General features: G+C 31.9%; 1 protein-coding gene across 1 annotated transcript; it reads right to left on the bottom strand.

Moving 5' to 3' along the window:
• Positions 1 to 12010: 12010 nt before the first annotated feature.
• LOC144559002 (hexokinase-7-like) lies at positions 12011 to 17409 on the bottom strand. Its single transcript, XM_078307897.1, has 9 exons — positions 16792 to 17409; positions 16504 to 16654; positions 15900 to 16082; positions 14837 to 14911; positions 14587 to 14742; positions 14216 to 14314; positions 13981 to 14111; positions 13777 to 13858; positions 12011 to 12568 (listed from the first exon to the last, which is right to left on the bottom strand). The coding sequence occupies exons 1-9, from the start codon at positions 17082 to 17084 to the stop codon at positions 12227 to 12229; spliced, it is 1512 nt and encodes a 503-aa protein (XP_078164023.1). The 5' UTR covers positions 17085 to 17409; the 3' UTR covers positions 12011 to 12226.
• Between the last annotated feature and the right edge of the window lie 237 nt (positions 17410 to 17646).

Raw genomic sequence — 17646 nt, 5'->3', positions numbered from 1 at the left:
ATCCCTCCGCTTGAAAATGTAATATTGGTTTAGGGAACTATAAAGATATAGTGGTTGTTAAATATTAGATATACTTATTGGTTTGTTCGGTTTAACCGAACAAACCGAAATTTACTTTGGTTCGGTTTTAATTGGTTTATAAGTTTAAATCGGTCGGTTCGGTTCTATTTTTGAAAACTGAATAAAACTTTGGTTTATCTATTTTATTTCGGTTTGAGCCGAACCGAACCGATGAACACCCCTAAATGTGAGAGCCCGAGAACTTGCTCTAACTAGGCCACTTTTCAGCTTCAAACTTTTAAATTAATTATGTGTACTTAGAACATAGTTCAAGCTTAACAGCAGATAAGCGTTTGGCTGTATTTCCATATAAGACAAGTTGTAACTTTGACTTTTAAGATGTATATCCAAAGAGGGTAGCGTGACATGAAAAAATGTTTGATTTTTAATTATCAGGACCAATCTTTATTTCTATCATGACATGTGTCCTCGAAATGTGTTTGGCACTTCAAATGATATTTCATGGCAGATGTACCTAACCACAACTAAGTTATACTATAATGTATGCTCAAGAGCGGAGTCAGACTTTCGGACTATCAGATCAAACATGAATAGAAATCAAGTGTATCAAATTTGTGTGCTGCAAATGAAGATCAATTTAACAGTTCCATAGCATTTTCTGCTAAACTATACATAAATTTACTAATAAATACAAAAAAAATATGAAATTAAATGGAGTCAATTAACCCCATATATAATGTGTCTCCGCCTCTGTGTATGCTCATTAAGAAAACTTTTGTTCATTTGCTCGTCAGTCAGTATAACTAATACATGCAAAACTACTTTTTGTTTGCACGTTTTTAAATTGAGGAGGGTTCAAATGCCTCCATTTTTGTGTCTTCATCGTGCCTCTATTTTTAAAAACTTTAATAACTCAAAATTTAAATCTTAAAATTAAAAATAAAACCGTTGGATATGAATTACATCATTTTATCTATGTGCATGTAAAAAATTATAACATTTCAACTTTGTTTTGGTTATCATCTTGAGCTTGTAAAAATGTATACTAATGTGGATAATTTCTAGACATTGATTTTTCAATTTATTGATTCATATAAAAGCAAAATTAAAATGATAATTTTTTATTAGCACATAGAGAAAATAACATATATCACATCTAACAGTTTTATTTTGACGTTTAATTTTTATACTTTGAGTTATTTAAGTTTTTAAAAATAGAGGCATGAAAAATTGAGGCATTTCAACCATCCTCTTTTTAAATTTTAATTCAGAAAATGTATATTGGATTGCAGAACTGTTTTGGTACCAACACTAAAATGTTGCTGAAAATGAGGTCAACCTTCTTTAATTTCGGTCAAAGTCAAAATAAAATGAGAAAAATAGCCACCCCAATTGCTGTCAACTCGACCAAAAGATAGAAAAATTTCAGGCATACTTTTCATAATTTTGGGACATTCACGTAACACGAGGTGAAGTCATACTTATGAGGCGCCTACATTTTAGAGGCTACTTTCTCCTCTGAATTTGTCTAATTTTTGTCGAACTTTCCTGACCGGATCTTTTTTGTGACATGAACTTTATCATCAAACATGCAGTAGATAAATAACACCGAGTTTTTAATTAATAAAATTTTGTTACAGATTTGCGCAATGAAACTGCCACATGAAATCTGAAACGTTCTGCCCCAAGTAGGACTGCAAATGAATCGAACTGAATTAAACTTACCTCAGTTTGAATTAATTTCAAACTAAATTTGATTTGAATTAATTTCGAATCGAATTTTTTACGAACTCAATTTTGAATATTTTACGAATTTTTTTACAACAAGGAAAAATGATCGTAATCGTCGAAAGCGAGAGGTAAAAGTCATCTAGAGTTTTAGAACTGAGAGCGAGAATTACAACTTACAAGTTATGACTTATGGCTGGACGGCCTTATGTTTTTACTTTTAAGTCATCAGCGAACATAAGTCATCAATAGAAATCAACGGTTCATATTACTTTGAGATTCGAAATAGAATAGTTTGCGAACTTATTTCGAACGAATCAGGTCCAGTTTGAATTTGATTTGAATTAATTTCGAACTATTTCGAATCAATTTTTTTACGAACTTTTTCGAATCAAACTCGAATCGAATCACGAACTACGAATTTTTTATGCAGCCCTAGTGATAACAGTTATTTTTGATCTGCTACAAACAAGCTACAAAGACGAATGTTGCTTAGAGACTTGATATCTTTGCACATTAGACCTTGGTAATTTGTATAATCATGGATAATTCCTCTGTAAGTAACGTACAAGTAAAATTTATAACACATTCTGTTGCTTATATGGAAAATTATTTTTAAGTATGAAGTTAAATAAAACATTGGAGCATACACATGGAGTATGAATTGCCTTATTTGTCGGATAATTAGATGCAAAAAGTATTTGCGGAGCAATTTATATTGATCGATTGATTGGATTTTTGATATAATATATATATATTTTTCTCATATTATTGATTGAAAAATATCCAAATACATGTATCAAATCAAGTAAGATAATACTAGAGATGCGTGCGTAAATCATACTGCATATCCAATTTTTTTTAATAATTCTTCAATTCTCTATCTATATAAAAAAAACATAAATATAAAATAATTAACAAAACGGTCCGAGTCAATGTAAGCCGAAATTTTTATTAATACTCAAAAAAATTATAAAATTACAAAATCTATTCAACTTTTTGAAAGAATTTGAAATCTGCCATTTTCGGTGACTACCACTATGATCGGAACAATAATGAGTAAGAAATTCAGTTCATTTCAATAGAAAATAAAAGAAAGGATGTGATTGTGAATTGAATTTTTCTGATCGAAACAACAAGGAAGAGAATTTCAATTCGTATCAAACAATGAAGAAAAGGTCTTAAAGTTAACTTAATTTACAAGAGATGCCATTTACCTAAGAGTTGGGTTTGACCATAAATAACAGAAGGGAAGTTCTCTGCGACAACAGAAATAAAGCAAATCACACAAAAATTAAACAGAAATAAAACACACAGAAGAGCGACGAAGCAAAGCACAAACGAAAAAAGTTCTTCATTTGAGAGAGAAATACGAAAGCACGGAGAAGAACACAGAAAAGACGAGGATATTTTTGTCCTTTTTGTTTCGGTAAAACAATTCTCGCCGAATCTCACCTATTTTCACGTGATTTTCCAGCGTCAATTCGGGCTGTTCAAATCGCGTCGAATCGAATCGTTTCTTCTTCGTACCTGTTTCCGATCACAGTAATTCGTGAAAACGATAATTCTTTTCTCGTTTTAGAGAGGTAGAGTTGGTTCCGATCACAGGGTAAATAATCAGACTAAGTCCCTCTTTCCGATTATTTAGTCACCGCCTCACCGGATCTAAAAATTGGTCTGGTGATTAAATAACCGGTTTCAAGAAATACAACCGGTTTTTTAGTCACTGTTTTTGTTTTTTGTTTTTTTACAAAACATAATTTTTTTTTTGTATTGAAATATTAGAAATGTTTAATATATTTATTTTAAAATTAAAGAAATACAATATAATTTGATTTATCAGAAAGACTGTGACAAATAACTCGTATCAATATTTTTCAGACCGGATTTTCACGACCGTAAGAAAAATTTATATATTTCTTTATGTGCTATTGGAAAAAAATAAATATGCTTTGAATGTGAGTTATTGATCACGGTTCAAGAGTCACATCTAGGTGATACATAAAATATTATGATCCTTCTAGTACATTTAATTTCTAAAAGTTATATCTATTTTGAATTCTTTTTGAATAACAATCATTAAATAACTTAAAGTTTTTGTTTTTTTTTTAAATATAGATACAACCTTTTACAAATTAAATGTACTAGAAGGATGACAATATTTTCTGTATTTACCTAGAAGTGACTTTTGAACCGGGATCAATAACTCAAAATTCAAACATTTTTATTTTGTTCCATTAACACATTAAGAAATATATTAATTTTTCTTACAGCCGCGAAAAATCCGACCTAAAAAATGTTGATCCGGATTATTTGTCGCAGTCTTTCTAATAAATCAAATTATGCTGTATTCCATCTATTTTCAAAGAAATATATTCAACATTCTAATATTTCAATACAAAAATAAATAAATAATTTTTTTTTGTTTTGTAAAAAATAAAAAAGGAAAACACAAAACCGGTGACTAAATAACCGGTTGTATTTCTTGAAACCGGCTATTTAGTTACCGAAGCAATTTCTGAATCCGGTGACTAAATAACCAGAAAGAGAGGTTTTGTCCGGTTATTTAATCACCGAAAGGGACATATTTCAAATTCCTCTGAAAAGTTCAATAAATTTGGTAATTTTATAATTTTTTTGGGTATTAATAATTTTTTTGGCAATGTAAGGCTAGCTATTCAATAATTTCTGCAGATGTGTTAATCTATAATTTTATTATCTCTTATACAAAACAATAATAAAGACACATCTGAACATATTATATAACAAAATAAAAAATAAAATAAATAAATAAATGAACATGAATTTGATATTAACTGATGTAATAGGTTTAAGTACTGATGTTTTTTGTTGATGTGGATCTGTGGTATTTTCTGAATACCAGTAGTTGTAAAATGAATGTCTGGTAACTGGTACCAGAGTGTTAGTACCAGCTGACTTTGTAATGATTTTCGTGTTAATGAAAATAGGCGGATAATTTCACTTATTTAAAAAAAAAAATGAACCTGAATCAGAGATCTCGCACTTAGTTGCTGTATAACTTTTTTAAGAGCATTGCCAATGATGTGATTTGTGTGTTGAAATCTTGCTATTGTCCAATTAATGAGTCAGTTAGCTTGTTAATAGTGCGTTTGGATACACTAGAGAATAGCTACTATTGAGAATAGTAGGTTAAGAATAGCTAGAATAGCTACTATTTAAGAATAGCGCTAACTCAAAGTTATTCGGAAGTTGTTTGGATTGAACATTTAGAATAGCGAGAACAGCGATTGAACATTTGAGAGAGTGCGTTTGCTATTCCAACTTTTTGTAAGAATAGCGAGAACAACGCCATTCTCGCTGTTCCGAGTATGTTTGGATGGATCGGAACAGCACTATTCTCGCTACATCCAAACATACTATCTATGTAACAATGCTGGGTGTGTGTGGCTGAGGCAATTATAGGGATCCCAGTGGTTTTTAGAGGGTTTATTTTTCTGAGTATTCATAGTGTTATTATTTAGACGGTTTTTGTAACCATAATTTTTGTTAGTAATATAAATGGGATTTATGCTCTTTTCCCCCCCAAAAAAAAAAATTGTTTAAGAGAATTCAGGTTTACCCTTAGAAATGTACATATCCTAAGACTGAACATTATTTCCAGTTTGGATGGCCTTAGACTTTTTAATGTTAATTTAGAATTAATTGAACTGTTTACTTTCTTTTATTCAAAAGTCCGTAGGCCAAATGGGTACGTGTAACAAATGTGGTTGTCACTGGACATGAGTTGACTGTATTAATTGTTGGTCTTAAAAGACTGACAACATTTCTGTAATGAATATGCTATTGCAGTGATACAGTTTGTATGTGTTTTAAATTGAAGAGAAGGAACAACATTTCTTTATTCCTGAGAAACGGTCTTGGTAGGGTGTAAACGGATCTGATATTTATTCGATTTCGTCCGGAGCCGAATCTGAAAAATTACTTATATTATTCATATGTATCTAAAACTATCTTTATTCATATCTATATCTAAAAACTATAACAAATAAATATACGGTTTGATCTTTGACTATCAGTAATTTTCTGTATATGATCGTTTATACTCATAAATCAAAACAAAGATACTCCATGTTCTTAAAATAATTTATTAAATTGCATATACATACTAATGAATAATTTATTACTTGTATTTTTAGTTGTATAGTATTGATATATGTCTTTGTTGAGAAAGTAGAAACAAAAGTTTCACACACATATATTTTATTTGTCATATATTCGATTTTTAAAATCAAAGAATATGAATATCCAAAAAAAAAGAAAAAAAAATTATAAAAGTAGTGAGACAAAATTACTGTTAGTGTCTATATCTAAAATATCCATTCTTTACACACTAAATACATCTAAAAAGAATAGCAAACAAAATAGCAAACCGCCTCACTGTGAGACAGTCAGGTATTGAAGCAAACTGCCCCACTATGAGGCGGTCAGGTATTGAAGCAAACCGCCCTAGGCCACTCTGAGGCGGTCAGGGTATATTTCAAAATATTTGAAATATGAAGATATTTTTGTTATTTTTATTTTCTGAGGGTATTTAAAAAAATCGATATCTACGGACACAGTAATTCTATTTTTGTTTTTTCAAAAAAGAGATTTTATTTTTATTTTATTTTTGAGAAGATGGTAAGAAAATTTTGGAGAAATAAATAAGTATAAAATAGAGTGTGGTATCTTTATTTTTTTGTGATGAAAGTGTGGTACCTCATTATTCGAGGCTGAAGGAGCAACTCGAGACCTTTCCCAAAACTCAGTTTCAAGACATGTGCAATATATTTTGTGATTACTTTATTCTCAAGCAGAAAATAATTGTTTACTAAAAATATTGAATTATTTATAAATAGAATCCTGCAATAGTGTTTTCCCTTTATTTCCTTTGGCGTGTAATTTTTGGGTTGATTTTTTATATCATTTAATTTTGTTTAGCTTTTGTTCATGTCTCCTCCAGTCCTCCTTACTGTAACGATTAACAATTTTATCTATGATTTTTTTTTTGTAGTTTACTATTTACTATCTACGCAATGAATATAAGAAAGGTTAGTTAAGTTGTAAATGAACCATTAAATACTCAGTCATTCAAATCCATAATAGTGAGTATGGCTAATATAACATCAGTGTCATTTTAGTCTATATAACACAAACTCCAAAACCTATCAAATCGAGTTCAAATGGTGAATCCAAACCGTTCAAACTAATTTACTTTATGAGTGATGCGTTTACATGCCAACTTTTTATATTTTCGAGTTATTTTAGTATCAAATCAAGTGACAAAAAAATTGAAAAATGAATGTATTAAAATTAACTTAAAACTCACACATTTGACCACTTGACTTGATATCAAATAAACTCAAAAAGTTATAAATTTTACATATAAACGCACAACTAATGAAGTAGATCGGTTTGAACAGTTTGGATTCACCATTTGAACTCGATTTGATAGGTTTTGGAGTTGGTGTTATATAGACTGAAATGACACTGATGTTATATTAGCCATAATCCATAATAGTTACAATAACATCAAATCAAGACGCAAAATAAATTAGCACAAAAATCTCAACATGCAAACACACTCCATATCGCTATAAACATAATCAATAATCAGCAAAACAACAAGAAATAATAAAGGCCCACGCACAAAACAAAACAAAACAAAACAAAACAAAACAAAACAAAACAAAACAAAAAAAAAAAGCAAAGGAAAATGCCTGACTTAACCCTGTTTGCCATACGGCTGTAAATGCTCTAAATACACCTTAGTTGTGTACAATCAGACCTGGATGAGAATCGGAGGTGAACGGACACGTGGCAGTGAGTGAGAGCGATGATGGGAAGCCATGCGCAGTGCTTCATCCATGAAAGGGAAGAGGGGAGAAGAAGAGGGAAAAATTCTATAATGAAATGGTTATAATAGTCCTCTCTTTTCAGTTTGTAAGGTTTTTTCTCTGAATTTTATTGGAGAGTGTGTGTGTGTGTGTGTGTGCATGGTGCTCTGAAATTGGCGTTTTCTCTCTGGTATTGTTGCCCCTTACGCTAACGCAATTGTTTTCAAAAGTTACCCATTAAAATAATCCGCCAATGGATATGTATTATGGCCAATCGATCATAAGATAATTTATACATGCAATTTAAAAATATATTAAATTATTTTTCAATCATGGGTAAAGTTAACTACAATTTGGTTTGGTACGGTTAACTAAAATATTATTTTAAGTTCGAATTTAGTACCGAGTCCGGCTAAATTGCTGCTGGCAGCAGTTCTGCCCAAGTGTTGCCGGGACTATATTTAGTCGTGTGATGTCCAAACAACAAATTCAAACCTTTAGATGTTTAATCTATATTATAATCTACTTGGAGATCAAATTTTACATTTTTTGGAATTTTTTTACTATTTATTAAGCTGGTTTGAAAACCGCTGTTTTCAATGCTGCAGAAATTTACTGAAAACAGTGGTTTTCAAACCAGCTTAATAAATAGTAAAAAAATTCCAAAAAATATAAAATTTGGTATCCAACTAGATTATAATATAGATTAAACATCTAAAGGTTTGAATTTGTTGTTTGGACATCACACGACTAAATATAGTCCCGGCAACACTTGGGCAGAACTGCTGCCAGCAGCAATTTAGCCGGACTCTTTAGTACCTACTACTATATATAATTTGAATGCTTTGAACTTTTATCTCATACTAAAAACAGATAAATAAATATAATTTGAAAAGTATATGTTTGACTTGTCAATTAAATAAAAAAGTCAATAATTAAAATTCCTTGTGTGAAGTAAATTTAATTGTTTTTTATTGAAGTCACAAATTTTAAGTTCACACTTGTTTTACCTCTCTTTTTAAAACATATGCAATTCGCTTAGCTGCTGTAGATAGCATAAGGTTTTTAATGCTATAGTCTTAAAAATCTATTGTATAAACTTCAAACTTCGATTGAAGTAGATCAGTAAATTGGTTATACAATGAATTTGTAGAATAATAATTTTTACAATTTTTATTTTTTTAATATTTTTTATAATTTATGAAAGATGACAAAAATAACTTAAAATAAAAAATTGTCAATGTTTTAGATCATATTTTGCTATCTTTCCTAAATCATAAAAAATAGTAAAAAAATTATCCTGTGTTATCCAAGTTTTTGAATTCCGCTTATCATAATTTCAGTTCTCAATAGTTTTACAAGAACAGTATTCTCTCTTTTCTTGTCTCTTCTCCCGCTGACAATATTTTTTTTTCATATACAGTGCCATAATACACGCAAATTTAAAAGAGAAAAGAGAGAATATAAAAAGATCAAAGTAGAAAATCCTGTATAACCAGTTGATTTTCGACATCGCTTTTTTGTGCATAAATGCAAATTTCAAATCTAGCTTCTATCTCCATTCTATTATTAAGCACGTTGAGTGTCCGATTTACCAACGATTACGATTGAAAGATGAAATTTCGGATTTGATCTCAGCCCTCTAATTACATAATTTGTATTCTTTTGATTAAATGCATCTATTTTATGTATAAAAGTCTAAATTTAGTTAAAAGTATACTCATCACATGTGCTGCTACACGATATGTTACAATTAAAATTGAACAAATTCTGAAATTTAGCGATATATTTATTCATTTCCTTATTTCTTTGTTTCTATATTTCTCCTCTTCAATTGAGAAGACTCCACATTTCATTTTCTTATTTCTTTGTTTCCTTCTTCTTCGTTTCTATACAGATCATAATGGAAATCAATTTTTTTTTATTTCCTTATTTTTCTTTCTTTGTTTCTATACATATTGGTGTGGGCAATTTAAAATATATTTTCAATATATAATATATCAATGTGTGTGTATTCTAAATTAGAAACAAAGAAGAAGAATACAAAATTGGAATGTGTGTAAGTATATATTTCTCTTATAATATGTGTGTATATATATATCCTATACATACACATGATAACAGTTTTTATTTATATTTTTTATATCATATTATATGTCGATATTGAATTGTTGTATGATATTTGATATTAGATTCGAATCGAGCTATTATTTGATATTATTGGTACTTAAAAATAAAGAATCATCACATCATCAAATTGTTATTAGAGATCACGATTAAAGTTAATTAAAAATACAAAATCATATAAATTTCTATTAACATGTGTCTTAATTTTTAGATAATTATTATTTTCATTGATATATTTGTTTCTTATAATATATCCCCGTTGCAACGCACGGGTATGATACTAGTATATATATATACTTCACACGAGGTCAGCGATTTTCAAAGTGGCTTAATAAATTGTAAAAAAATTCAGAAAAATATAAAATTTGGTCTCCAAGCACATTTTAATATAGAGATCAACTTGAACGGTTCGGATCAACGTTTTGAACTTTGAAAATTGAAAAACGAATTGGTAGTACCAAAGCTCATGAACTACCACTTTGATCTTAGCCAACCTCTCTCTCTCTATATATATATATAGGGCACGGCTAAATTGCTGCCGGCAGCATTTCAGCGGAGGTGTTGCCGGGGCAATATCGTAATTTGTGATGTTCAAACAACAAATCCAAACTGTTAGATGTTTAATCTATATTAAAATCTACTTGGAGACCAAATTTTAAATTTTTTGGAATTTTTTTACTATTTATTAAGCTGGTTTGAAAACTACTGATTTCAATGCTGCATAAATTTACTGAAATCAGCGGTTTTCAAACCAGCTTAATAAATAGTAAAAAAATTCCAAAAAATGTAAAATTTGGTCTCAAAGTAGATATAATATAGATTAAACATCTAACGGTTTGGATTTGTTGCTTGGACATCACAAAATAAAAAAAGGGGTGGCAGCACATCCGACTAAAATGTTGCCGACAACAAATTAGCCGGACTAGTAAAGCTAGGGTGTGATGTGCTCACCAAGAGAGTTTGGTGAGCACAACTCCAAAAGTATATTGAATCGATGTCAAATGCCGAATTCAAACCGTTGAAATCCATGTACTTCATGAGTGATGCATATACATGCAAAATTTTGAAAGTTTTGAGTTTATTTGCTACAAGATCAAGCGGTCAAAGAAATAATAAAAAATGAATATATAAAATAACTTATAAATTAACTTATAAAATATTTATTTCTTTGACCGCTTGACCGTATAGCAAATATACTCGAAACTTTCAAAATTTTGCATGTATATACATCACTTATGAAGTACATGGATTTCAATGGTATGAATTCGGCATATGAAGTCAATCCGATAAACTTTTGAAGTTGTGCTCACCAAACCCTCTTAGTGAGCACATCACACCCTAGCCTTACTTTTATATATATATATATATATTTTAATAATGAGGTGGGCTACGGTGAGTTGCGAAGTAAAACGCGTTTCTACTTCACGCCGTATTTTATTTTGAAATTCCAAACGACCGATCCGAACCATTAGATGTTTAATCCATATTGAAATGTGCTTGGAGACCAAATTTTACATTTTTTGAAATTTTTTTACTATTTATTAAGCATTTTTTAAAATTGCTATTTTGCTGTGAACAGTAAAAAAACAGTAAAATTTTCTGGACCATCAGATCAGCGACTTTCAAAATTGCTTAATAAATAGTAAAAAAATTCCAAAAATTGTAAAATTTGGTCTCCAGGTACATTTCAATATGAAGAACAAGATGAATGGTTTGGATCGACGTTTTGAACTTTAAAATTGCAAAATATGAGTGTGAAGTAAAATAGTAGCTTTACTTCGCAACTCACCGTAACCCACCTCTTTTAATAATAGTGGTGTATAGTGTATACCACCGATTTCATATTAAAATTAAAAAAATACCTGATTTGGTAATCAAATACAAAGATTTTACATCTATTATCCATATCACCAAAATATCAACAAAAACTTAACAAAACAACATTATGCATAACAGACCCTGCAAAAAACACTAAACAAACAAACAACATAATACAATTATGCAAGTTCCTCCCAAATCACTAAATATTCCTCATCCAGTTCTTCTCCAGCCATTAGATATGAGAGGTTGCTATCTCCAGAACCCAGAATTACCTCTGTGCTTTCCTCTTGGGCAATGGACGATAAAAGCTTTTATAGTTTATTAAAAAGAAAAAAGAAAGCCTGGCCCTTTTTTCCCTCAAAATATATATATAAAAAAAAGAGGTCAAAGAAAGGGGTGTGCAGAGGGAGAAAAAAGAAAAGAAAGATTTTGTCCTCGTACAAATAGAAATATATCAGAAGTTTTTTCTAGCTTGCCTTTCTCCCTCATTTATTTCAACCATATAAAATCTACAGAATTCTCTCACTGTCACCACCAAGATAAATAAAAGGCACCATACAACAAAAGGCCACATTAAGCTCTTATTATCAAAACCTAAAAAGCTTGCAAAAATATTGTATTGCACCTGATATATATGGTGCCTTTTGTTTGAATTAAAAGCCTATAAACTCCTACAATTCTTCAAGACTGTTATACTGAGAATGAGATGCGGCGATAACTGCAGCTCCAATTCCCGATCCGTCATTCGCAAGTTTTACTGTAAAAGGACATGCTTCTTCGCCAAGCACCTGAGTGAGGCTTCTTTCGAGGCAATTCCTGAAAACTGTGTTGTGCTCAAAAAGGGCCCCATCGATTGCAACGACCCTCTTGTGATTATTTTTACTGGAGGGATCCTTTCCCAACTTTTTCAGCACACCGGCAATGCCAGCTGCAGCCAACTGCGCGGCCCTTCTTGTGATGATATCACACACTTGTACCACCATCTTTCTTGTTTCAAAACTGGTGTCAATGACCTGGTTCATTATTGGGGATAATGGAAAATTATAAAATTATGATATGCACCATAAGGAGTTCCTGATTGAGTTTCATTGTGCAATTCAGTGCAGCACAATTTGGTTTTGAGTTAGTTAACCATCAATGGTGCAATTATAGATCGATAATGATCCATTCAATCATCAAATTCACCTTAGATAGTCTCAATCTGCTTAACTGTTCAATTTAACAAAAATAAATATGACACAAAAGAGAGAAGACAATTCAATAGGGTCTATGTATATATTTTTATGCTGGACCCAACTGAAATTGAACAGCAAACCAAATTTGCACAGCAACAACCTACTTTTTACTTCTATTTAAATAACAGTCCTTGTCGAGTACAACATCCAAATTACCAAATGATACAAATAAGGAAAAATAATTACTATGTGCGAACAAAGAAGTATGCACTGAGTCTATGGTACTATGCATAGCACAGATTTGTCCATAATATAGATCAATATTTTCGTTTTCTAAATCTTAATGGTTGATCCGAACCGTTCAACGTGGTCCTCATATGAATATGTACTTGCAGACCGAATTATATTTTTTATATCTTTTTACTATTTTTTAAGATAGGTAGAAAATCATTCGATCTGGAAATTCTGGACCATCCAAAAACAGTGATTTTCTACCTATCTTAAAAGGTATAAAATTCAGTATGCATGTACATATTCATATGGGAATCATGTTGAACGGTTCGGATACCATTAGAATTTTGGAAACAAAAATATTGAATTGTGAGTCCATAAATGTTAACCAAAACAAAATTTTAGAACTGCAGTTTGGTATAGTCAAAATGTACACTGTGTATGAATGCTTGGGATATCTATTCCTCCTAAGGTCATTAATTTTTCTTAAGATATTCAGCATCTTTTGTAAATGCTGTTCACCTGTGTTGGTAATATATATATTTTTTAATTTGGTAATATTCAAATATTTTTATTATGATATAGTTGTCCTATTGGGCTTTTATCTGCTAAAGATCATATTATTCACCTTTCTAAATGTTATTTTTTCAGGCTAAGTCATTGTAAAATGAGCGAAGCACCAAATTATCTACACTATAGACTTCTTTTGCCTTGAAAAACACAGTATAAAAAATAAAACAGGGACGGGAAGGATAAAAGCACAGTGCAATATGGTCCAAGAAACTTATGAAAATTGGAAGATAGAGAAGTATTACCCCAATATTCTCCTTTAATTTAGCGGCTACGACTTCAAGGTCGGGTGAAATGTCATGGTGCATTGATGAAATATCATGACTCCTGAAACAAAAGAAAAGGATAATTTACATACCTATAATCAACTGATTGATCATAAAAAGTACCATGTGTTTAAATAACAAGACTAACACATGCACATGTGAACAGCACCGGTGCCAACTCACCTCAGAATGAAAGGAGCTCGAAGCTTAGAAGGAACTGTCTCGCCAAATAATTCAGCCTCCTCTGCCATCTTCAACAGCACTCTCCTTACTATATCTCCCAAATACATTCCTGATATCAATTTTTCATATATCTGACACCAAAACCAATTTAGTAAATGCATAACATACAAAAAACAATAATTGAAAAAGGAACTCCTGAAGCACAAGATCACTCTTATTATCTGATGAAATATACCTGCTCTCCAGGGTTTAAACTTTCTTCATCTAATGCTCGGTCAAATTCTGTGATCGGGAGATGCGACGACTTGAAATTTCCCCATTCCATATTTATCACCTACATTTAAAAAAAAAAAAAGAGTAACTTACTAAAATTATATAATGCTTAGAAATAATTAGAGAAATATCTGTATAAAAGACAGTTGATGGTAGATCTGACGATACCATTATACCAAAACCTTATAATTGTTGTTTGAACCAACATGTGTATATGTTAATATGTATCTTCTTCAGTTCAATAGTTCTAGTACAAATACAGAGTACCAGTACTTCTAATTCTTGGTACATAACAGTGGCTCTAATAGTCTTGGAAATATAAAAAAAGATTACCATTTCTCCTGATTTGGGAAGGAGGCCATGCCACTTTGGAATGTTACTAGCCCTTTCCACATAGGCTGCATTGGTTCCCGTCCCCAAAATGACTGCAACCGTTACATCCTCGTCGTAGTACCTTCCTCCAGCTAATGTCCCAACTGTATCATTTATCTGACAAAAAGAGTAGATGCAATTTAAAATGCCTTCTTATTTCTCATTACATGATCCTTGCATAAGTACTTAAACATCATAAGTTTTGACAGACCAGAGCAGCAACACGCATATCTAAACTTTGCTTATCCATTGCTGCTGTCAATTCAGCCACCACATCTTGCCCAACCTGATCTCACAAAAGAAAAGTTAATCAAGTTAAAATTTTAGGCATTAATACATTACAAATGCAATTCAAATTGGTATTGACTTAAAAGGTGGTTCCTGACAAAATTGAAGTTTCCTTGTAGAGAGCTCTTTTGAAAGCAGAATTAGTACAGTACTAATTCTGTTAACAACTTACAAATAAGTAAATAAAGGGCCCCCACCCACCCCCCCCTCCCAAAAAAAAAAAAAAAAAAAAAAATTGAAACCTCTTCAAACTCTTCAGCTCCAGAGTATCCCCTAAGGTACCTGACCGTGTAGAATACTCATGGCCGGCCAAAATCAATTCGATGCCTATATGAAATATAGGGAGGTCCGGTTTAAGATTCATGCCAGATTAAAACAGACGACTCAGATCTCATGCTAGACAGTCAGGTAATGCACTGGATCTGACTTCTCAGTCCCAAGCCCCAAGACCCAAATCCAACAGCCCCCCTCCCAAAAATATATAATAAATAAATAATTCATTAATTAATAAAAGAGCATACAAAGTAGAGGAGGGTTCAAATGCCTCCATGTTTTTGTGCCTCCATCTCTCTCCATCATTTTTAAAGTTCAAACAGTCGATCCGAACCGTTCAACCTAACATCCATACTAAAATATGCTTGGAGACCAAATTTTATATTTTTAGGAATTTTTTTACTAATTTTTTAGATAGGTACAAAAATACTGTTTTTAGATGGTTCAGATTTATTGATTTTCTACCTATCTAAAAAAATAGTAAAAAAATTCCTAAAAATATAAAATTTGGTCTCCAAACATGTTTTAGTATGGAGGTTAGATTGAGCGGTTCGGATCGACTGTTTGAACTTTGAAAATGATGGAGAGAGATGGAGGCATGATGGAGGCACAAAAACATGGAGCCATTTGAACCCTCCTCTACAAAGTAAAAGGTAACAACTAACATTCAACTAGAGGTGCATTTCATAATTTAAAAAAAAAAAAAAAGTTACTGCATCCTCAATGGAGAAGCCTTTGGTCCATTTTATGAGTGTGCCAGAAGCAATAGAAGATTGCCTGACGGGAAAGGAGAAGGTGAAACCGAGTTCCCTCTGGCGACCGTCAAACACCTGAAATTTATCTCCCTCTGTTGCCACAAACTTGGCCAGTTCTGAGGCTATGAATCCAAAAAGCTCCTAATGTGCATTTGTTCCCAAATTCAAAGACAAAACGAAATTAATCACTTTTGTGTTTATTTACAAGGATTGGTTTAGTCATAATTGCACCTAGTCTATATCTTTGTGCTTATTGCAAACAACATACATATGTTTAAACTTTAAAGATTTTTTTTTTAAAAGTACGATTAAAGAGTTGGTTACATTTTTTTTTTTGCTTCAAACACGCCCGTAGGCAGAGAGTTGGTTACATCAAAAGAAAGAATTGGACATACTCAGCCAATCCTTTAAGTTCAAAAAATTATATTTTATTTCAAACAACAGTAACATTGTCTGTAAGTGATCTAAACATGATGGTTGGTGCTTGCCAATTAAAATACTAAAAAATATAAGGTGTTATTTGCATAGAGAGCAAAAACAGTGACTATAAGTATACACTTACCCCAGAGCTTCCGACCATGATATGGGGTGGAATGGAGATCTCCTTTGCATCTTTATTAACAATTCGTTTCTCCCTCCCTCCCAATTGTACTCGCAAGACGCGAAAATTTGTTCCTCCAAGGTCTAATGCATAAAATAACCCTTCCTCGTCCCTAATTCAAATATTTAATTAACCAAGAGTCAGAATTATCAAAGCAGAGGTCACAAATCGACCATGAATGCATGCATGATGCATCCATGAGCAAAAGATTCAGATCTTTCAAATTCAGCCAAATTAAAAACGAAATACCCAGTTGGAAGGCTATCAACGTAGGTAAGAAGCATTTTGAGGCGACTGCCCCCTTCTAAGGCCAACCCTGCATGCATCTCCACCTCCATAGCATCAGCGAGTTGCCTCAACCTCTCCAGTGGCGATGCACAGGTGCTCTCCAGTTCTGCCACTATCTCCTCAGCCCGGGCCAGCTTTGCATTACCCTCCTTTTTTCTATTCAACTTCTGGTACCACATCACGCCTGATACCGCCACCGCCACCGCCGTGGTAGCGGCTACTGCCATGGTCGTCTTTATCATCGTCTTCTCCATTTCAGGTACGAATAGCCTGTACGGATCTTGTTCTTTTACAAAATGAAAAGTTGGAAAACGGATCAAAGACGGGAGCTTTTCATCAAACGAAAGAGAAGAGGAACAAAAGTTTATAGAGATTTGCGCATGTGCGACAACCCGTTATCTATCAGGATAAAGTTAGAAAAGAAGAAAATAGCAATGGTTCTTTTCTTTATATTTTTGCCTTATTGGGATGGGGGAAAGAAGGTCAGTAATTCAGCTGATGAATTTTTGTCTTCATGCAGTTTATAACGTGGAGGTATGGAATATGGAGCAAAGAGAGAGAAAAGCGGAAGAGAACTTAATTTTGCAAAGTTTGGCACCTTATTTATACTTTTGTACTTCAAATGGGACGCTCTCTCGTGAATAGATATGGACGGGTTTTTTTGCATATATATCCTCTGGTAATATAGATATTACGACTTCTTTTGGACAATTTACGTTTCAATGTTCTGAAATAATCAAAACTGATAAATAAGCGTGTGAGCATGTCATTAATTTAGACGTCTTTAAAAACATAAAATTAAGACATAAATAACTC

Source organism: Carex rostrata, chromosome 9 (genome assembly GCF_964058835.1).
Source record: "Carex rostrata chromosome 9, lpCarRost1.2, whole genome shotgun sequence".
NCBI classification, from domain to species: domain Eukaryota; kingdom Viridiplantae; phylum Streptophyta; class Magnoliopsida; order Poales; family Cyperaceae; genus Carex; species Carex rostrata.
Note: the sequence above shows the minus strand (reverse complement) of the source record. Positions and strands in the feature narration are given on the sequence as shown.